Source organism: Ostrea edulis, chromosome 3, assembly GCF_947568905.1.
Source record: "Ostrea edulis chromosome 3, xbOstEdul1.1, whole genome shotgun sequence".
Taxonomy (NCBI): domain Eukaryota; kingdom Metazoa; phylum Mollusca; class Bivalvia; order Ostreida; family Ostreidae; genus Ostrea; species Ostrea edulis.
Window position 1 is genome coordinate 58676573 of NC_079166.1, and position 23423 is coordinate 58699995.

The 23423-nt window shown below is 36.9% G+C and overlaps 1 protein-coding gene across 50 annotated transcripts in view; it reads left to right on the forward strand.

Annotated features, from left to right (window-relative positions):
* Positions 1-413: 413 nt before the first annotated feature.
* The window catches only part of LOC125673106 (phosphatidylinositol-binding clathrin assembly protein LAP-like), a 57941-nt gene continuing 34931 nt past the window's right edge, over positions 414-23423 (forward strand). For 20 of the 50 annotated variants that reach the window (XM_048909418.2, XM_056158332.1, XM_048909423.2 and 17 more), the window contains exons 1-8: positions 416-701; positions 14549-14691; positions 14837-14912; positions 18440-18542; positions 20107-20146; positions 21528-21584; positions 21862-21973; positions 22545-22651. In XM_048909418.2, the coding sequence (XP_048765375.1) occupies positions 572-701; positions 14549-14691; positions 14837-14912; positions 18440-18542; positions 20107-20146; positions 21528-21584; positions 21862-21973; positions 22545-22651 (768 nt within the window). In that variant the 5' untranslated portion in view covers positions 416-571. Of the gene's footprint in view, positions 702-14548; positions 14692-14836; positions 14913-18439; positions 18543-20106; positions 20147-21527; positions 21585-21861; positions 21974-22544; positions 22652-23423 lie in introns of all 50 variants that reach the window. The other 30 variants (XM_048909406.2, XM_048909409.2, XM_056158327.1 and 27 more) reach the window with 2 other exon arrangements.

A 23423-nucleotide genomic window follows, 5' to 3' on the forward strand; every position in this document is an offset into this window, starting at 1 on the left:
CCGTCCCCATCCCCTTCCCAGATCGACCCACACACATATCTATTAATTACTAGAATATCAAATTAATTTAAAAAAAATAATAATAATAGTAATAAAAAAAAAATTATATCATGTTTTTATCCCGACTCGGCCTAAATGGGGCGGTCCTTTGGCTGAGACCGTAGAAACCGAGACCCCGTGTTGCAGGAGGTGTGGCACGATAAAGATCCCTCCCTCCCCAAAGATCAAGCGTCGAGCATAGGATCTAAATTTTGCAGCGATGACGCCTCCATACGAGTGAAAAATTCCCGAGCTGGACGTTAAACAATATACAATCAATCAATTAATCCGATGCGGGTGTCCGATCATAATGGAAATTAAAAAGCTACACAAGAGAATCAAGACTCTGCCAATATAATGAATGGTCCCCAGTCACGTGATACTTTATGTTATTCAGAACCGCCATCTTGATTCGCGAACTGCACATCCTCCCCTTTTCTCGTTACACGGAGAGGGTTTCTAGACCAGTGGAGGGGTCGTTTGGCCCTATTTATTAATATTTGGTGACTGGACACATACTTGATAAATAGTCATGTCTAAACAAAGTATAATGGACCGCGTAACAGCGGCAAAACACAGTATAGCAGGCCAAGGGTTGGCCAAGGTTGTGTGCAAGGCTACTACGGAGGAGGTGATGGGCCCGAAGAAGAAGCATTTAGACTGTAAGTACTCATCTGTTTGGACGAGCGTATAGCTTATCGATGAATTGTAGTATTAAATATTTCCATGATCACCCGGATGTTATTTAGAAAGCAGTAGTTGTGTATGAAACTTTGGCGGAATATTTCACCCACGTTGACAGTCGCCGGGCCACAAGATCCGCCCATTTCGGCAGTTTCTTTGATGGTCTTTCCTGAATTTCAGCATGAAATTTTCTTTGGAAATGGTCATCTAGTGTATTTTGTACGTGTTAATACACCATTAAATTTTTGCATAGTTGTTTAAGAGTAGATCTAATAAAAGTAAGTTTTAACCGAGTTCATATGGGGAGAGTGAATATAGCCTATAGTCTTCGGACCATATCTAATCCGAGATTCCTCTGACTCTTATCCCTATTTGGACTAGAATCTACAAGCTAATCGTGGATACTTTGACCTCGATTGGAATTTTATGTATTTGTATGCTGACATTATGCACAAAGAATTGAGGTGATCTAAGTCAAAGTGATGCTTCACTTGTCAGTGTTCGGGCCGTTTAAACGGCGTTGATAGTATTGTATATCAGTCATGATTAACTTACAGAAAAATCATCCAATAACTGAATCTTCACGTTTGGAATGTAGATCCGTGACATAAAGTTGTAAAAGGTAGGCAAAACAACAACACCAGCTGGTGTTCCCACTTTTCAATATTTTAGTCCACTCTGACTCTCCCCCGAATGTGTCACGATATAAAGGTGGGGACAAGAGTCAAGGGAATCTTGGATTAGATCATACCCAGAGTGTTGGTTGTGAATTACGTTTTGTTTTATTATATTTTTTTTTTTTTAGACATTGTTCATATTAAATCAGCCTTAGATTGTCAGTAGCACACAGACACAGGAAATTTACTGGACTCAGACAATTGAGCTCTTCCTTAGGTCCAACCATAGCTGTAACTTTAATGGATACTGGTCAAGCAAGATTAGAATATACACTTCACCAGGTCATAGTCTAGAAAAAATGCTAGAGTTGTACATATATATCATATATCATATTGATGTATTATCACACATACCATGTCAGAAGGTTTTGTATTGATCCTTCCTTCAATTCCCTATAATTTATATACATGTATGATTTTGCAGAATTTGTAAAACTAGATTGATTTCATGCTTTGTTTACAATTAGTTGTGCATCACTGTAACTCAGGGTCAGGTTATATAGATCAAGCAAGGTGTCAAGTAATGTTCACATACCTATGAATTACTCAATAAAATGATGTGCGATGTGAAGTTGAACAGCATGTTAAACTGATATGTCTTGATAAGTTCATCCATGACCTTTTGAATTATAAATTTATTTATTATCATTATTGGCGATGAGTCTTCATTGGTAGTAAGAGTAAAAAAGATATATATATATATATATATATATATAGAGAGAGAGAGAGAGAGAGAGAGAGAGAGAGAGAGAGAGAGAGAAATTGAAAATGGACTTGCATATAACTCCAAATTTATACAAATATTTATTTTTGCATACGGAAAGTATTTAAACACCAATCCCCTTAATTTGGAATCAATGCTGATTTTGATGGAAGTGCAATTTGCGGTGGAGTAAATGTAATTTTTTCCTGTTATTGTCATGTACGTATTATACGTGAATGTAAATATAGAGCTGAAATCTTGAATGAGTTCCAGATCCTGTTTTGATTTAACTTTAGATGCGTAACCATGGAAACATGTTGCATAATTACGCTTCCATGTACCTCATCTGGAGCTCTGAATTGAGTTTCATGTATCATGTTTTCCGGACATGACAATTCATGAAAGAAAATTCTGATTAAAAAAGTTAATTCCAATAGTTTGGACAAAGGGTGGGGGTGTTTAGACGTTAATTAAATTCTGTGATTTGACATGTACAGCATGTACGACACTGTTTTATTACAACACTTCCAACAGGCTCCAAAAAATCAAAGAAATGAGCATGCAGGCATGACTAACAGACTTTTATATGTACAAGCAAGTAAAATTTCACGTAAGATTTTTGTAGGTCTTACTAACGAGGGCATGGGCCTTTCCAATTGGGAAAATTGCGTAATTTTCATGAGAATGGGGAAAATATTTCATGCAAAGAATTGGGGGGGGGGGGGGGGGGGGGAGCAAACCATTGCATTATGGTATAATTTGGACACCTTGTGACTTTCAATTTTGGTCAAAGCTTACCTTATTTAAATAAGCTGAGGCCAAAAAAATTAGGTTTACTTAAATATTTTGAAGCACATTGACAAATTGTAACACCCCAGGGATAGACATCAACTTTTCTTCCTACTTGCCCTTTGGGCAAGTAAACTCAAAGTTTTACTTGTCCGAATGAAAAACTTTGTTGTCCGAAATATTTTAGACTCTAAATAAGCCTGTCAATCAGTAACTCTCATTATCTCTCTCTCTGTCAACTGGTACGATCTACTAGAATGGGACTTTGCTATAATCTGACAATTTGGTGAAGAAAACAACATATGGAGTTGGACTTTACTTTCTATAAATAGTTGATATTCCTAGATATTTGATATTCATCAAGCTTAACACAATTATTATAATAATCACATTTTCTACTGAAAAAATTCACTTGCCCCATTGGGCAAGCGTGTATTGAGTTTCACTTGTCCGAACTGGGTTTTTACTTGCCTCGGGCAATCGGACAACCGTTAATGTCGATCCCTGCACCCCCAACATCCCCCCCACCCCCCGAGTATCCAGGTACATGTACTATCATGCAGGGCTCGAAATTAGCGAGAAATACTCACAAAATGCGAGTACATTTGAAAAATAGCGAGTAAAAATAGTGGACACGAAAATTTTAGCGAGTGGCGATTAACAAACCATGCTCGTATCGTATCCGTTTTATATGGTGATGTGGTATTCGCTTTTCTTAATCTTGCATTCAGAATCATACAAACGCTTACATGAACGACCGATTTCAACAACCGTTTCTATCCGGATTTTTCTTTTATGATTTTTTAAGAGTCAAACAAATGCTTTAGAGGTCTGACATCGCATTATGATGAAAAATATAGACATGTGCCACGAGTCCTGTTCACTTATAGGGGGTGATTAAATTGAATTCCAAGTACGAGGTTTTTGTTATTCATTTTTCAAAAAAAAAATAAAAAATCAGAGTCTATGTTTTACCAAGTCTTCTGGTAGTCATTAGAATGACCTACATTGTATCTACATTAATTTATTGTCATATTGATGTCGGGTTGTAGTGATGACACGAATGCACTGCTCGGCGCATAGACGATTATAAAAAACGTTCATGGGACTCGTGATTGTGCTGCTTATAAACCACGAGTCTGGGATTCGCTTTGAAAAATCACTAGTGACACCCCTGATGTTGCATGAAATTGGAAGACATTGGATGTAGACCTGCGGTAAACAGGTTGTGGATTAGAGGTGCGATGGTCAAGAGACCTAAACATTGCACCATATGACTTATGTAACTTAATAGTGTCTTGTCCAAACGATGCCTGTTGACCCACTAGACTCAATAATGATTGGGAAAATCATTGATTTAAAAAAAATTAAAAATGTATGTAAAAAGAGCACTGCTTCATTATTTTTATTTTAGCTTGTAGGTTTTCATTTTAGCCTGTGGATTTTTTACCTACAGGCTAAAATTAGCCTGTGGTAGAAAAAGTTAATTTCGACCCTTGATCATGGTAGATTTTTGAAGATATTACCAAGTAGAAATAATCCACCATAGGAATTTTTAAAAAAAAATTTACTGTTTGATTTATTTCACCTAAAATTCGACATTGAAGTCTATGGGAAGAGCAGGCCCCAAATAATAACAGCATCAATATGCGAAAGTCCCAAATAATGACAGCATCAATACAGGAAAGTCCCAAATTATGACAGCTTGCAGCAATGTAGGAAAGTCTCAAATAATGACAGCATCATTACCAGAAAGTCCCAAATAATGACAGTATCAATACGGGAAAATTTCAAATAATGACAGCATCGATACGGGAAAGTCCCAAATAATAACAACAGCATCTATACCAGAAAGTGCCAAATCATGACAGCAGCAATATGGGAAAGTTCCAAATAATGACAGCATCAATACGGGAAAGTCCCAAATAATGACAGCAGCAATACAGGAAAGTCCCAAATAATGACAGCAGCAATACAGGAAAATCCCAAGTAATGACAACATCAATACAGGAAAATCCCAAGTAATGACAGCATCAATATGGGAAAATCCCAAATAATGACAGCATCAATACAGGAAAGTCCCAAATAATGACAGCATCAATATGGGAAAGTCCCAAAAATAATGACAGCATCAATACGGGAAAGTCCCAAATAACAAAAGCATCAATATGGGAAAATCCCAAATAATGACAGCATCAATACGGGAAAATTCCAAATAATGACAACATCAATATGGGAAAGTGCCAAATAATAACAACAGCATCAATATGCGAAAGTCCCAAATAATGACAGCATCAATACAGGAAAATCCCAAATAACACAATAGCATCAATATGGGAAAATCCCAAATAACAATAGCATCAATACATGAAAGTCCCAAATAATGACAGCATCAATACAGGAAAGTCCCAAATAATGACAGCATCAATACAGGAAAGTCCCAAATAATGACAGCATTAATACGGGTAAGTCAAAAATAACACATCAATACGGGAAAGTCCCAAATAATGACAGCATCAATACAGGAAAATCCCAAATAATGACAGTATCAATACGGGAAAATTCCAAATAATGACAGCATCAATACGGAAAAGTGCCAAATAATAACAACAGCATCAATACCAGAAAGTCCAAATAATGACAGCATCAATACAGGAAAATCCCAAATAACACAATAGCATCAATATGGGAAAGTCCCAAATAATGACAGCATCAATACAGGAAAGTCCCAAATAATGACAGCATCAATACGGGAAAGTCCCAAATAACAACAGCATCAATATGGGAAAATCCCAAATAACAATAGCATCAATACGGGAAAGTCCCAAATAATGACAGCATCAATACAGGAAAGTCCCAAATAATGACAGCATCAATACGGACAAGTCCCAAATAATGACAGCATCAATACGGACAAGTCCCAAATAATGACAGCATCGATATCAATACTGGAAAGTCCCAAATAACAACAGCATCAATACAGGAAAGTTCCAAATAATGACATCATCAATACAGGAAAGTCTCAAATAATGACAGCATCAATATGGGAAAGTCCGAAATAATGACAGCATCAATATGGGAAAGTCCCAAATAATGACAGCATCAATACAGGAAAGTCCCAATTAAATAATAACAAAAGCATCAGTACAGGAAAATCCCAAATATTGACAGCATCGATACAGGAAAATCCCAAATAACAACAGCATCAATACAGGAAAATTCCAAATAATGACATCATCAATACAGGAAAGTCTCAAATAATGACAGCATCAATATGGGAAAGTCCGAAATAATGACAGCATCAATATGGGAAAGTCCCAAATAATGACAGCATCAATACAGGAAAGTCCCAATTAAATAATAACAAAAGCATCAGTACAGGAAAATCCCAAATATTGACAGCATCGATACAGGAAAATCCCAAATATAATGACAGCATCGATACAGGAAAGTCCCAAATAATGACAGCATCAATACCGGAAAATCCCAAATAATGCATGGTTGAAGATATCTGTGGTGGTTAGGACAGTTGAGAGGATATAGGAATAGCTGTGGTCTGAAGAATTTGTTTTCATGTTAATTGGTGGTCACAGTGGCGTGATTGCAGGTGAGGATCTAGGTGAAGGTCTAGGTGAGGATCTTAGTGTGGATCTAGGTGTTGAAGTGCAGAAGGAAATGCTCTAACGGATTGATTGGTGTCTATCAATATTTGGGTCATTGATTTTTAAGCATGCTGTATCTCAATGTGCAAGATCAATGGAAACTGAGCCCAGATGTAGATATTACTAGTTATAGTTATATTAGTGTTGTAATCTACTCAGGAGAATCTGGCACTTGGGAGATGGGGAACATGAGTCGTTGGATCTATACAGAATATCCACACTGTCACATCAGTATATTCATCCACATGTATCCACACAGTGACAGTGTTCCACATGCATGTATCCACACAATGACAGTGTTCCACATGTATCCACACAATGACAGTGTTCCACATGTATCCACACAATGACCATGATCCACATGTATCCACACAGTGACAGTGTTCCACATGTATCCACACAATGACCGTGTTCCACATGCATGTATCCACACAATGACCGTGTTCCACATGTATCCACACAATGACCATGATCCACATGTATCCACACAGTGACAGTGTTCCACATGTATCCACAGTGACAGTGTTCTACATGTATCCACACAATGACGGTGCTCCACATGTATCCACACAATGACAATGTTCCACATGTATCCACACAATGACAGTGTTCCACATGTATCCACACAATGACAGTGTTCCACATGTATCCACACAATTACCATGTTCCACACGTATCCACACAATGACAGTGTTCCACATGTATCCACACAGTGACAGTGTTCCACATGTATCCATACAATGACAGTGTTCCACATGTATCCACACAATGACAGTGTTCCACATGTATCCATACAATAACAATGTTCCACATGTATCCACACAATGACAGTGTTCCACATGTATCCACACAATGACAGTGTTCTACATGTATCCACACAATGACAGTGTTCCACATGTATCCACACAATGACAGTGTTCCACATGTATCCATACAATGACAATGTTCCACATGTATCCACACAATGACAGTATTCCACATGTATCCACATAATGACAGTGTTCCACATGTATCCACACAATGACAGTGTTCCACATGTATCCACATAATGTGTGTGCATGTGACATGTGAATATATTTAAATCACTTGGTTGTCAAGTATTACCAGCCCTACCATACCATACCAGGGTATGGTTTCTGTTTTAAAGACCAAAAAAAAAAGCACCATAGGGTTTCTCCACGGATCAGTGAATGTGGGCGGAGCTTATCCATGGTCAATGTTATTTACCTGGCCAAGAGATCAGTTGTTGTGTATATTTTTATGATATACATAGGAAACTTCTCAGGTTATCATAAATTATGCTTAGTGTCTTGATTTGTGCCAAAAAAATAATTAAAATTTCTACCTACATGCATACCGCATTTCTATATCCCGTAAACCTTCAAACTTGGTCATATTTATGTATTACAGATAACAGGTTTAGCCCATTTTTAAACCTGTCCTTTTTAAAACTTCTAATTAAACTGTTATATATCGTATATAAATAATTTCCTAAATATAATATTACCCGGCGTTTCCGGGCACTTCCTGGTGTCCTGGGAGTTCATGGTGTCGTGGGTGTGGTAGGTAAAATATCCATGTTTCGAGAGAATGAATAAATCCAAGTAGATTTGGTACATGTACAACCAAATGAAGAATGATCAAGATACCCTCAATATGGGCCGTCTGTAGGGTTTCTGTGGCTGTAGTGTTTGTGTAATGGTGGTATCCCAAACAGAAGCTGACACGAAGTAGCATTGTGTAGGGGACGTTATAGCCATTAAAATATTCTAGGTGTGAGTCAATGCTATCAAATCTCGGGTATACCATGGCTTTCCTTGAGATCTAAAGACTGCTGGTCATCATTAGCCATGCTTGTTATCAAAGCATCTTTCTCGGGTAGCAGTAGACCATGGTCTCTGCAAATGTCAATCAACCTAAGCTCTATTGTTAAAAGTTTGATTGACCAGCAGCTTATCATCGATCACCACACAGGTAGAATTTGGGGGCGTTAAATTAAAGTTGGGTATTTAAGAGCTAGGGTAACAAAATGTTTTTCCAAATGATTCTCGACCAATCAATTCCACTGAATGACTTAAAGTATAATAATCTGAAAAATCATGGAGGTGGGAGGGGCAGTCACCCATTTATGTAATTATCATTTTGCATTTAACATGTTTAAAAATAACAGAAAATAATGGTGAAATTGTCAAAAAAGGGGGATATGGAGGCAGACCCTGAGCACTAATTCTATGTGCCTGTCACGGTATCAATGACACGATACGTGTATCTTACGGGCTTGCAGTCGATACGTTCGATATGCTGTAATGTTATACCTGTACTGAAGTCGTATATTTTGCATTGTTAGATAAGAGGGGGATTTAGTTATATTTCTTCTGGCCTGGAGGTTATAAAACTTTTTGAGAATGTTTTTCATACTCAAACTAGTGTGCTCTAAATTTTACTCATATTCAAACGTGAAGATAATAAATTTTTTATAAAATTATTCTCAAATGTACTCAAATGGAGTACATGCTCAAGATTTTCGAGTATGGTTCGGAGCTTTCTCACAGGTGTATTCAAAGCAAATATGGCTGAGTATGAGTGTGAGAATTTAAGTTTTCTAACCTCGTTTCCTTGTTTTGAGGATTTTGACACTTTTATTGATTTATTATTTATTTATAGCTTATCTTGAAATGTGGTTTATTTGCCTCTATCAACTTTTCTTTAACTTCCACTTCCTTACATAATTCATTCGTAAAAATTTCTCTCAAGAATTTGTTTGCAATCATTATTTATACAATTATCATGATTACGCATAGAATTATGAAATAGAAAAAACTATTTCTATTTTATTTGGGTTTGCTGTGAAAGTGAATTGGCAACCATTTTTTCTCTCAAAATCTCTCCATGGCATAGAAATATATATTGATGACTATAATAAAAACATTTTGGTACAGAAACAAGAAGAACCTAATACAACTACATTAGATATCTGCTTTTAGCGTAAAGAAATATATGTAGGACTCCAAAGTGTGATGGCCACGCCAAAGTGTGATGGTCTGCGCCAAACTCTGATGGTGTGACATATGCCAAAGTGCAAAGGTCCACACTCATGCGCCAAATTGTTATGATGTGACACGCCAAAGTGCAATGGTGTGAGGCAAATGCGCCGAAGTGCAAAAGTGTGACAAGCCAAAGTCCAGTGGTCCACATTAATGCGCCGAAGTATGGCAGAGTGACATGCTGAAGTCCAATGGTTTGCAAAACTGAATGGACACAGTGTTTTGGTACAGACTGTACCAACTGTGTGTTATTTCACCAAAATACCTAATGCAAAATCCATGCAAAATAATGATAAAAACTTATATCATTACCATTTAGCGAGTTGTCATGTTATTAAACACAAAAATTTCAAATGCGAAATCGCATTGAATGTTTTGCTTTATAGCATCCCCACCCCCCCTGTCCACGAATTTATTATGTACATCACACATAATATGATCATAAATTAAAGCATGTTTGGGCAAAGTATAGATAACAATTAATGTGCTTTGCTGTTCTCACATTATCCTCAACAGTGTAAATCTTCCCCTTGCTATCGTCCATATCAATCTTTAATCACCCGTGCCTTCCTCCAATATCCTGAAGACGGTACCAGCAGAAAGAACCTTCGTTGAGGCAAACTGACGTCGCATTTCTTCCGTTTGATTTTGAAAGACGTTATGAATGACGTCATGATAACACGATGTCACAAATGTTACTCTACTCCCGCACCATCAGACTTTGGCGTGTCAGACTGATCACACTTTGGCATAGTGCCCAAACAAATGATGGACCATCACACTTTGGTGTAGCATGCCTATAGTAGAAGTGCTGTCGCATTTTGACATGACCATCACTCTTTATAGTCTAACAATATAAGTAAGAATTGTTGGCTTGCAAGACAATAATTATTTAATCACCAACACTACATATTTATGTGCCTGCTTTGATGTTAAAAAGTGTTTGAAATAATTAAATACTGGTGTTTAATTACTGAAATTATAATATAGAGCAATTTTCATTGAATTCAATTTTTGGTGACATAATGACAGTTATAGTGCCCTTTTAAGAAATGGTGTTGAATGTTTTGAAATTCTGGTATAAAGTGAAACTCTGAGACAATTTTTTTGGTCAGAATTAATACACAGTGTGTCAGAATAAACTGTGTAAAAAATAATATGATATTGAGAATTGAAATAAGGGTCAGAATGCCCAGACTGCACAGGTGTCGGATTAGGCAGTTTTCACTGTAAAGTTAAGTGGAAGGAGGCTGTTGAGGAGAACTGTGTGTTAAATGAATGTAAGGCTTACACTCCCCTACTATTGGCCTGGGGATGAGGATTCCCTGTCAGAGCTTTAGAGTGTAGGGAGGTATTTCCAGATCAATAACTCCTCAGTTTTCTCAGTGTTAACCCAGCATCAATAATTCAGTTTAAAGACTTGCAACTCCCCACAATATGTTTTCAGTGATGTAATATAGGTATGCTAAAAAGAGCAGTCAGTGCATTGTACCGTGACTGGAGTTATGATTGAATGGGGTATTATAGAACAGTCAATATATCAGTATTGTGTAACTGGATTGATAATGTAGTAGTGGTAGTAGGAGAGAGAGAGAAAGAGAGAGATGTGACTGGGTCAGTGATATAATAGGGGTGTCTGTGGAGAAGCAGGGTTAGAAATTAACTTTTGTTCGTAAGTCGATAAGACTAGTTTATTTTTGCTAGTTTGTGCAGGCTAGTAAAAATATAAAATGGAGCCTTGAGCCTCTTTTTCGGTTCAGAATTGAGCTACAACTGAAGTCATATGCATGTAAGAGTATGTTTATTATGTTTATTACTAGGGCCTGGTCATGTCGACAGGTGCTTTGAAGTAATCTGTCAGTATTTTCTTTGGCACGCAATAACTTGAGTTTCCTTGAAAAGATTTTAATGAATTTTACTTGAACTAGGTAGAGGAGCTGGGACCCCTTTCTATTTTCAGAATTATGGGACTTGGAATTTTTATGCCCCCGAGATCGAAGATCGGGGGGCATATTGTTTTTGTCCTCTCTGTCATTCTGTAATTCTGTCATTCTGTCTGAAACTTTAACCTTGCTAGTAATAACTTTTGAACAGTAAGTGATAGAGCTTTGATATTTAACATGAGTATTCCTTGTGACAAGACCTTTCCGTGGGTACCAACATTTTTGACCCCGTGACCTTGACCTACTTTTTGAAAACTAACCTTGCTGATAACTTTTGAACAATAAGTGATAGAGCTATGATATTTCATATGAGTATTCCTTGTGACAAGACCTTTCCGTGGGTACCAACATTTTTTACCCTGTACCTTGACCTTGGAGTTTGACCTACTTATTGAAAACTTTAACCTTGCTGATAACTTTCGTAATAGAGCTTTGATATTTCACATGAGTATTCCTTGTGACAAGACCTTTCCGTGGGTACTTTTAATTTTTTTTTTTACATTGGTCATAATTACTTCTAAATGGTAAATATTAGAGCTTTCATATTGTACATAAGCATTTCTTTTGACAAGATCTTTCTACTGGTACCAAGATATTTGCCCTTGTGACCTTGGCCATCTTCGGAATTGGCCATTATCGGGGGCATTTGTGTTTCACAAACACATCTTGTTAAATATTGATAGAGTAATAGCACTTTCTGTGGCATGCAGTAACTTATATTACTTGTCATTAGAAGATTTTCGTAGAATTTTAAGGTTTTATGCTTGGATTCCCCTATAGTAATCACTCAGACTGTTAGAACTTTCTATGACATGCAATAACTTAAGGTAGATCCACCCTAATGTGGGTTGATCTATCTTAAGTTTCCTTGTGAATATTTTTGTAAATTTTATTCTTGATAATTGGATTAGGTAGAGGAAAACCTCTTTCAAATTTCAGATTTATTGCGGGCCCCTCCTGATTTGTCAGTTTTTTTGTTGATAGGCCGTAGTGATTTAAAACAATGTTCAAACATTCTGTTGATACTGATTAATTGAAAGTAGCAACAATTAACATGTTTAATATCAATGACTCTTACCTTTAAATTGCACCTTGTTTTATTTTGTCATATTTTACAAGTTTTCATTCATAGTTGGAAGATTTCAGAGGTGAACCTTTTCGTAACTTTGTATAGTGCAACATTTTAATTCACATTAAATTTCTGCTTATTTCCAGGCTGGAGCTACGTCCTCAGTTGAGTGATGTGGCCTATGGGCCTCTTTTTCTTCTTCACATATTCAATATTAAGTCATATTCATACAGACTAGTAAAATTTCATACAGACCACTGAAGTCTGGAAGGACTGATAATTGGAAAAAGTTCATTTCAAACTCAGGGGTCTGAGAGCAATTGTCATATATTTCAACTGTGGTAATGGTTATCATAGACATACATGTAATTGACTAAATAGCAGTATTAAACCCCCACCCCACCCCCCCGAAAGATGAAATACAATTGAGTCCTTAAGGCCCTTCACCTGAATATTATAATGGTTTTGCGTGCCATTCAGTTAACAAATAGATTGAATGGATGATGGCTACAGTAGTACATATCTGTAACAAGAGAAGGAATTTTTTTCCGAACATTAGGATCATGTGTCATTACCTGTTGGGTCACATTGTTGGGGTGTTGATCATAGTTCATCTCTTCTATCTCATTATAAACTTGATTAATCTGATATATATATAACTATTAATATGTGATATAAAAATTATTTGTCCATAATGGGATGATAATTAACTTTTAAAATGTTTAAAAACTGGAGGGAGTGTGTTGTTATGGTTAAAAACTGGAGGTTGTGTGTTGTGATGGTAGCAGCATTTCTGGCAGTGTACTGATTCATCAATTTTGTAGAGGGGAGTCACTAGCTGCCTACATGTACTGTCTTCCACTAGTATGACATTCAGCCCTGTCTTCCACTAGTATGACATTCAGCCCTGTCTTCCACTAGTATGACATTCAGCTCTGTCTTCCACTAGTATGACATTCAGCCCTGTCTTCCACTAGTATGACATTCAGCTCTGTCTTCCACTAGTATGACATTCAGCCCTGTCTTCCACTAGTATGACATTCAGCCCTGTCTTCCACTAGTATGACATTCAGCTCTGTCTTCCACTAGTATGACATTCAGCCCTGTCTACCACTAGTATGAGATTCAGCTCTGTCTTCCACTAGTATGACATTCAGCCCTGTCTTCCACTAGTATGACATTCAGCCCTGTCTTCCACTAGTATGACATTCAGCTCTGTCTTCCACTAGTATGACATTCAGCCCTGTCTTCCACTAGTATGACATTCAGCCCTGTCTTCCACGAGTATGACATTCAGCCCTGTCTTCCACAAGTATGACATTCAGCCCTGTCTTCCACGAGTATGACATTCAGTCCTGTCTTCCACCAGTATTGCATTCAGCCCTATATTCCACTAGTATTGCATTTAGTCTGCCTTCACTAGTAATCCATATACAGCCCAATGGATGATATTTTGCTGGTAATCTGTTGACAGACCCTGAGAAATTGTCTCAGATTTAGACAACAAATTGAAAATAAATAGGCCGCTGAGCTGTGTTCAGTCTGCTCTCAATGGAATTTTGCTGATGTTAAGAATTTTGGCGGATGAATCTATGCTTTATTCAGGTTCATGTGTACCTTCCATTTTCCAATGGGTCAAAATGGTGCATCAGAAAGTTTTAGGGTTGGTTGGTTGTAAATTGTTTAACGTCCCGCTCAAGAATCTTTCACTCATGGAGATGTTAAGTTTTTAGATTTTTAGGGAAATGAACAATACCCAATTTAGGTTCAGCACAAATATATGTGTGCTGTTATCGTGATGAATGTCATTGTTTACAGGTTCAGCACAAATATTATGTTAGTTTACAGGTATGTTATATGGAAAGTGTGTGCTGTTATTATGATAATTTTCACTGTATATTGTAGATGAGTAAACATGCTGTGTTTTTTCTTTTGCAGACCTAATTCAATGCACCAATGAACCTAATGTCTCAATACCCCAGCTAGCCGACCTTCTAATTGAACGCACACAACACCAGAACTGGGTCATGGTTTTCAAGGCTCTGATCACCACCCATAATCTCATGAACTATGGGAACGAGGTGGGCTATTTTTTTAAACAAATTCATGTCTGTATATTATAGATTGTATTGTGCAGTTACTTTTGCCCTTGTAAATTGATTTTTTTCTTGTTTGTCCTTTCATTTGTTTTCCAATGTAAAATTTTTATTTTGTCATTGATTTCAGAGGTTCACGCAGTACCTTGCCTCTAATAATTGTTCCTTCAACCTCGCTCAGTTCATCGACAAACAAGGTGTTCAGGGTAAGTCCTCGGTAACTATCTAACGGTCGCGGTAGCTCAGTGGTAGAGCGTTCACTTCATAACCTGGAGGTTGCGAGTTCAAGCCTCGCTCATACCATGGCAGCATCAAACCAAAGACGTTAACATAGATAGTGATTGCTCTTTTACCAAACACTCAGCCTTTGGAAGTAAGAATCGCAGGTCTTTCGAATATGACCTTAAAAATCGAGATCCCTTGTCGAGGCAGACATTTGTACGTTAGAGAACCCTCACTGCTACGGCCTTGAGTGCTAAGTATGGGTCTAAATTTGTGGTACTAAACCAACAGCTGTTGACGCCTCAAGAGTGAAAAATTCTGGACGGGAAGTTAAAAAAAAATCAATCAATCGGTAACTATTTCTGACTGTCATGTCCGAAGCCAGGGTAAATGTGTCATGTCCTACAACAAACTGTTATGTTCTACAAAAAACTGTCATGTCATGTCCTATAACAAACTCTTTCATGTCATGACTTACAACAAACTCTGTCATGTCCTACAACAAACTCTCAGTCATGCCCTGGGTAAGTTTACAATTACACAGAGATTCATGCTTTCAAAGACATTTATCGAACCACCATAATACAAACAGCCAAGCCATTTATTCCTTAGCAGCTTAGATAGTAATGGCAGAAAAATCAAGATTATTTTAGTGTTTAGTCTTGAAGAAGTGTTGATATGGAATCCTAAAGTCTAGTAATGCTGTCTTTGGTCTAAATGTGAAAGTAACATTACGGACCAATTCCTATCTTCCTTCTAACACACAATATTACATTGACAGGAAGTGAGTATGATAGATAGGTTAAAATTGCTAACCTCCAGGAAGACTTGGACATTTGTTTCCTTGTATGACAAACTTTGACTTAGTAGTTTCATTGACAATATGCACACTAACCAGTGCAAAGATTAGTCAATATTTACAGCTACCGAATAATCACTTGTAAAGTTGGAACAAATATTGACCTAAGAACACCTGAACAGCCAAGGCTTAGTCCGAATGATTTACAACTTTCCAATATACCACAAGAACAAAAAAAAATCATTGCTGAGCACACACACACATATATATATATATATATATTTACATTTCAAATGTTTTTGCCTTTAATTTATATCTCTAAAAATTGTAATGACAACCATTTCCTCATGAATGCAAACTGTGCATGTGAATACAGATATAGATATAGTACGACTGTCTTAACGACTGGGAATTCTGACAGAAATGAAAGTAGAACGTAAAGAAAAGTTTGAAAATACGTTAGGGTATGAACTACAAATTGCTAACACACTTCATGAACTACGTTAGTGTGAGGCTTCGCAGTTCTAGCCCTTGTGTATTTTAAAAATGAAATTTATTTCTGTTCAAAGTAATTATATAGTTTGACTTGGTTCAAAGAACTTTCAGGACTGGTGATACTTAAAATTGATGATTTATAGATATATGAAATTGTATAGTTGAATATCATTTGTATGTTGAATTTTCCCCTTGAATTCATCCTTATTCTTGCATATACTAGCTAGATCTCGATATATCTATATTCAAATGACATGATGATCACTTTGAAGATCTCCAATGCCGTCCCTAGATTTTCACAATATCAATCAATATAGTTTGTACACTTCTGATTGAATTACTCTGTGGGACACTGGTGTAGTTCAATTCTCTCTCTCCTTTGAGCCAAAGTGTAGATTTTGGAGAATGTAAGCGATTGTTTATTACAGATTCATTCATTGATGTCATAATGTATCCATAGAATGGTAAATCATCGTGCATTTCCAAAAGAATCAGATGCATTATGTTGGACATGTCTTGGAATTTTTCTATTTATTATTCAGGATAACTTAAGTTTCTGTGGGAATATTTTTATAAATTTTATACATGATACTTGGACTAGGTAGAGGAAGGCCACTTTTGATTTTCAGATTTATCATTGGTCCCTTTCTGACTTGTCATTGGTTCCTTTCTGACCTGTCATTGGTCCCTTTCTGACCTGTCATTGGTCCCTTTCTTACTTGTCATTGGTCCCTTTCTGACTTGTCTTGTGTATAGTTCCATTAGCTATATGGCATTTGAAAAAGTCAGAGTTAGGAATTTTCCCTGGAATCATGTCTGAATGGTCCATCACAGTATCCTCCAGCAAACATTTGTCAACTGCTTTTGCTATTCGTTTTTATCCATTTTGCATCAGTTGTAAACTTTTGAACATCTTCAGTTTCTTCTCTGGAACGGCTGAACCAATTTTACCCAATTTTGGTACGGAGCATCTATGGGTCAAGGGGAATGGAAATGGTGAATTTCATGGTCCAGCTATGTTTAGACATCAAGCATTGATCAAACTATGATTTTAATAAGCAGTGAGTCCCTGCCTAAACTGTCAAATTCATTATCCCCCTCTCCCTCTGGAGGGGGGTTGAGGGGGGGGGGGGGGGGGGGGGGCACTGAATTGTTTATACATATACTATGTATATTGAAAATACAATATAGTAATGAAACATTTATACTTTTGTGTTTCAGTTGTGCAGGGGGAGATGTATATCTATAAAGCAATGAAGCGTACCTATAATACAATTGTACAGATCTATCTTAATATGTGAAAAATATGGTGTGGATTTATCATATCTATCAGAATTCACAGCTAAAATTTGTTGTGTGGCCTGAAAATATTATTTCCGTCTTAAGACTATGCATATGTAAAATATATGAAATGGTTAAAAATTTTATTTATTTTTCTGTAAATATCATTGGTTGCAATATACCAATTAAATTAAACAATGCGGTTTTGAAATGTAAAGTTAGCTAGGACAAAAACAAAGTACAACCCAGACTCATTTTTCTTAGCGATGTAAGCAACATTTGAATAGTCATTGATTAGTAGCTATAAAGAGTTTGGAATGAATGACAATCGATTATTGGCGATAATCGTTCCATCACTAGGTCATGGAGCCTTGTTTGTCTTGCTGACAGTTGTAACATTTAACACTAGAATGGATGTGAATTAGAGAGGGCTACATTTTCAGTGGACTCCATGACATAGTAAAAAATCATCTTGTTTCCCAAATTTAAAAATGTTCAAGTATTAAAAGTACTGAGTTTTGGCTCAAATTGGATAAAATCACAAGAAAGTTAAAAATAGATTTTGAAATGTTTGGGAGCAAGTCTTGATTTTGCAAAAGTGAAAGAGTTTAGAAAATTAGCATATTGTGAACTTAATCAAGACTAGTACTCTTTTTGAGAACATACACTGTACACCCTCAATTTTTTTGAAAGATGAACTTGAGAAAAAAAAAATTCTCTTTTATGATCCAATGTCTTTATATTATCTTACTTACTACACAAGGTGTAGCATTTTGTATGAAAAAATGAAAAATAGATAATGAAGAAGCCCTTAAAATTTAGGGCAGAAATAATGATCAGTATGCATGCAGAACTTCAAAATTATCAGAGGAAATTCAGTCTGCTTTATTTTATTTTTGTGGTGCATATTTTAACAATGTAAATTTCTCTTGCCAGGATATGACATGTCCACGTTCATCAGACGATATTCTAAATACTTAAACGAAAAAGCAGTTGCTTACAGACAAATGGCATTTGATTTCTGCAAAGTCAAGAGAGGGTGAGTGTGTAAAGAAATGGTTCATTGTGCAGTACTCTGCTATAAGTAAGTTTCAAAAACAAAAAAAATTCTCAATATATTACATGAAAAACGATATGTTTTCAATAAATTCTCCTGATCTGATTTCTTGTTCAATTTTGATGAAACAAAAACCACTGATCTCAAAAATACATTCACAGTATTGACTAATGATTTCAGAAGAATTCTGTTATAATCTATTGTAAAGATATGACAATTCTATCTCAAAGTTTAATTTGAGAGTATACTTATTTTTTACATGTATAAGTATACATGTGTTATTTTTGAATTAGAAATTTAACATTATCAATAGACTGTTATCTCGGCAATATTTCACTATTACAGTAACATAAGAATTTTAAAAAAAAAATTGTGACAACTACGTCTGTTTTTTTCTAAAAACATGGCATTTATTTCATCAAAATGGAGGAGAAATTAGTTCCGAGGAAATATTTTTACAAAAGATAATTTTAAATGAAATAGAAAAAAAATTCTTTGGGGACTTACTTATGGCCAGTACTAGTACTGTACTTTAAGTACCATTCTCTAGCGTTGAGAATTGTTTGATATTAGACGTTTTGAACATTATACAAGCAAAGTTTTTCGTAAGCGTCATTATATTCAAATCATCTCTGTAGAGGGAAAACCCCCTGGGAATTTTTGGGGTCAGAATAACAGGAAATGTACTGAAATGTATAAGACTGAAGCCTGGTAGCATCACACTATATCTCGTCCTCTGAGAGCCCATCACGGGGAAGCAGAACCGATGTATGTTACATGTTCTCACTGCACTCCTGCTGTCTTAGGAGGTGTTTATGGAATTGAGGGAGTTGTGCATTGATTGTACAATCCATTAAGTTCAATAAGAGGGCCCAACCTGGGGTAGTACCCATGGTATGGATTAAAAAGCAGAACAGTTAGTAACATCAGCTGTGATGCTCAACAAACAGAAATATTGATGTTCTGTAGATCAATAGCTGTAGTATAACATGGCTGTCTTCTGCTCGCAGTCTTCTGCTCAGTCCTAGCTGTCTGCTCTATAGATCTTGTTCTGTGTTCTTCCTGTACCAATATATCTCATTATATAGGCAAAACATTCTAGTCAGTCTGCAATTTCATATTTCCTGGAAATTGTGATGTCAGTTTTGGCATATGGATATGGCCCACTAATCCCAATCATGTCAGACAAGTCATTGTTTGCTGCATTTATGACAGTGATTTGTAGTAGGCTGATGCCGGGAATGAAGTGTAGGCTGATCCCAGAATATTATGTAGGTTGATCCTAGGAATTAAGTGTAGGCTGATCCCAGGAATAATGTGTAGGCTGATCCCGGGAGGGATGTATAGTGGGCTGATCCCAGGAATGAAATAGAGGTTGATTGTGGGAAGGATGTGTACACTGATCCCGGGAATGATGTGTAGGCTGATTTTGCAAGCAGCTTTATTGTAATCGTTCATTCACCTAGTTTTATGTAACATCTAAGCCAAGTTGCACCAGTAAAATATATATGTCCTTTAACATCATATGTGGGTTTTTTTTTTCCAGCAAAGATGATGGATTGCTGAGAACCATGAATGCAGAAAAGGTAGACTTAGAAATATTTTGTAGACAAGAAATGCGTCTTCTTACCTAGAGGAAAAAAATGATAAAGCGAGACTCTTAGATCTATCCTGCTGATCTTTGAATTTATTCCAGGATTAGTCACAATCAATTTTCTAGAAATTGTGTTTTAGTTGATTTTTTTCAAATACAAGTATAATAGATCATGGATCTTTGTCAATAAGTGAAATTCTCCATGGAGACTCCGTCTGTATTGACGCCCTCAATGTCCTTCAATGCCATTTAATTGGTCTACGGTAATTTTGATTATTTAAACCTTCATGATTGAATGAGTGAAAGGAGGAAAACTAACACACAAACCCCCCCACCTCCCCCCCCCCCCCCCCCCCCCCCCCCCCCCTCCAATAATAAAGAAAATGTACGAGTTTTCAATGTGGTTGAATGCTGTATTTCGATTAAGTGACTAGATTTCATTGTCTTGTGGTGCTGATGCAGTACCGATTGATAATGAGCAAGATAGATAAACTGGTCCTCTAAAAGTCATTGACTGCCAGGGTAACTAACGAATGGTCAGATTAGTACCCAAATGTACAAAGATCACTCTAGGGTCACCTTGATGCTTGACTAACCCTAACCTTTGACTTACTGAATTTCATGCCTGATGAAATAATTTACAATGGCTGACTTGTCATGTATAATTCAGTCATTCACTGTAAGCTAAGTTTGAGAATGTACAGTTAGATTGTCTAAAGAGTGCACTTGTATTAGCTAATCTACGAGAGTGTAACTGTTTTAGCTAGTCTACCAGAGTGTGCCTGTTTTAGCTAGTCTAGTCGGCCAGAAAGCACATGCTTTAATTAGTCAGCCAGAGTGCACTTGTTTCAATAAGTTAGCCAGAGTGCACTTGTTTTACCTAGTCTGACAGTGTGCACCTGTTTTGATTAATTCAGAGTGCACCTGTTTTGATTAGTTATCCAGAGTGCACCTGTTTTGATTAGTTAGCCAGAGTGCACCTGTTTTGATTAGTTAGCCAGAGTGCACCTGTTTTGATTAGTTAGCCAGAGTGCACCTGTTTTACGTAGTCTGACAGTGTGCACCTGTTTTGATTAGTCAACCAGAGTGCACATGTTTACCTAATCTGCCAGAGCACCTGTTAGCTAATCTGCTAGAGAGTACCTGTTTAACTAATCTGCTAGAGAGCACCTGTTAGCTAGACTGTATATTTGTTGAGGTCACTTTGGTTTACTATGTTAAGTTACCTTGCAACAGTAAACTATGCTGTATTCTGGTCATTCTGGAGAAATCCAGTACAACTGTATGTGTAGATTGAATTACACAAAAGCAGTGGGTATTAAGGGAGGGACATATTTTGCCATTTATTACGAAATTCATTCATTTTTTCCTAGCTATTAAAGACACTACCAGCCCTTCAGAAACAGTTGGACTCCCTCTTAGAATTTGATGTAAGTAGATTAATTTCTGATGTTTGGTAAATGATATATAATGCAATGTGATAAATAAGTAATATTTGAAGTTGATGTGTAATAGACAGAAATTTTAGAATTGTGAAGACATCTAGGTGTGATAGAGATGTTAGACTAGTCAAAAGATTCAGATGTAAAAGAGATTTGTGAAAACCTCCAGGTGTAGTAATAGACCTTGTACTATTCTAAGCAGTAACTGGATTTTCATGTTGCTAGGATCAGATCTTCTACTGATATGTGAGCTTCTCTATTACAGTGTGCCCCTAATGAGCTGACCAATGGTGTCATCAATGCCTGTTTTCTCCTTATGTTTAAAGACCTGATCCGTTTGTTTGCTTGTTATAATGACGGCATCATTAATTTATTAGGTAAGGACATTTTAGAGAAATTTCTAGGTCATCTGAGTGACTCGGGTAACCTGTTGTGATGCATTTCCTCCTGTTGTTGTGCATCATGCTAGGGTAGGGCTACTACATTGATTCAAAGTTTTACAGGAGAATATATATATAGGAAACTTGAAAAACATTCTTTTCAAGAGTTGTAAGATCACATTAAATCAGTAATAGCAAAAAATCCATAAGCACTATTTTGACCACTTGGTCACAGTTGTTGCAATGACCAGCATATATTTGTTTGGTGTACATTTAGTGATGCTCCCGTGTTCATCTGTTTCTGTTCCACATGAACTGTTAATGGAAAGACAAAATACAGTTGAACTTCAGTATATCGAACACTGGTATCTTGAATACTATGAACATGTCGAAGTGATTCGGAAGTCCCAACCACTTATTCTTCAAGTATTTTACCTTCGATATCTCAAATCCTCAGATATCTCTGAAGTTTTTTCTTGGTCCCATTAAGTTCGAGATAATGCAGTTTGACTGTATTATTATATATTAGATATAGTATGTTTCAGTTTGTTTAATATTTTTTTTCCAGAAAAATACTTTGACATGAATAAGAAGCAATGCAAAGATGCTTTAGAAATATACAAGCGGTTTTTAGTTCGGATGGATAAAGTATCAGAATTCCTGAAAACAGCTGAAGTAAGTAAATAATCATAACGTTCTGTCATTGTAATATTGTTTGTAGGCTGTTGTTAGATTTGTCCACACTCCCCTGTATAGTATAGGGAGGGTCAGGTAGCAGATGACATTTTTGGACTGTTGTTAGATTTGTCCACACTCCTCTGTATATTGTAGGGAGGGTTAGGTAGCAGATGACATTGTTGGATTGTTGTTAGATTTGTCCACATTCCCCTGTATAGTGTAGGGAGGGTCAGGTAGCAGATGGCATTGTTGGGCTGTTGTTAGATTTGCCCACACTCCCCTGTATAGTGTAGGGAGGGTCAGGTAGCAGATGACATTGTTGGGCTGTTGTTAGATTTGCCCACACTCCCCTGTATAGTGAAGGGAGGGTCAGGTAGCAGATGACATTGTTGGGCTGTTGTTAGATTTGTCCACACTCCCCTGTATAGTGTAGGGAGGGTCAGGTAGCAGATGGCATTGTTGGGCTGTTGTTAGATTTGCCCACACTCCCCTGTATAGTGTAGGGCGGGTCAGGTAGCAGATGACATTGTTGGGCTGTTGTTAGATTTGTCCACACTCCCCTGTATAGTTTAGGGAGGGTCAGGTAGCAGATGGCATTGTTGGGCTGTTGTTAGATTTGCCCACACTCCCCTGTATAGTGTAGGGCGGGTCAGGTAGCAGATGACATTGTTGGGCTGTTGTTAGATTTGTCCACACTCCCCTGTATAGTGTAGGGAGGGTCAGGTAGCAGATGACATTGTTGGGCTGTTGTTAGATTTGTCCACACTCC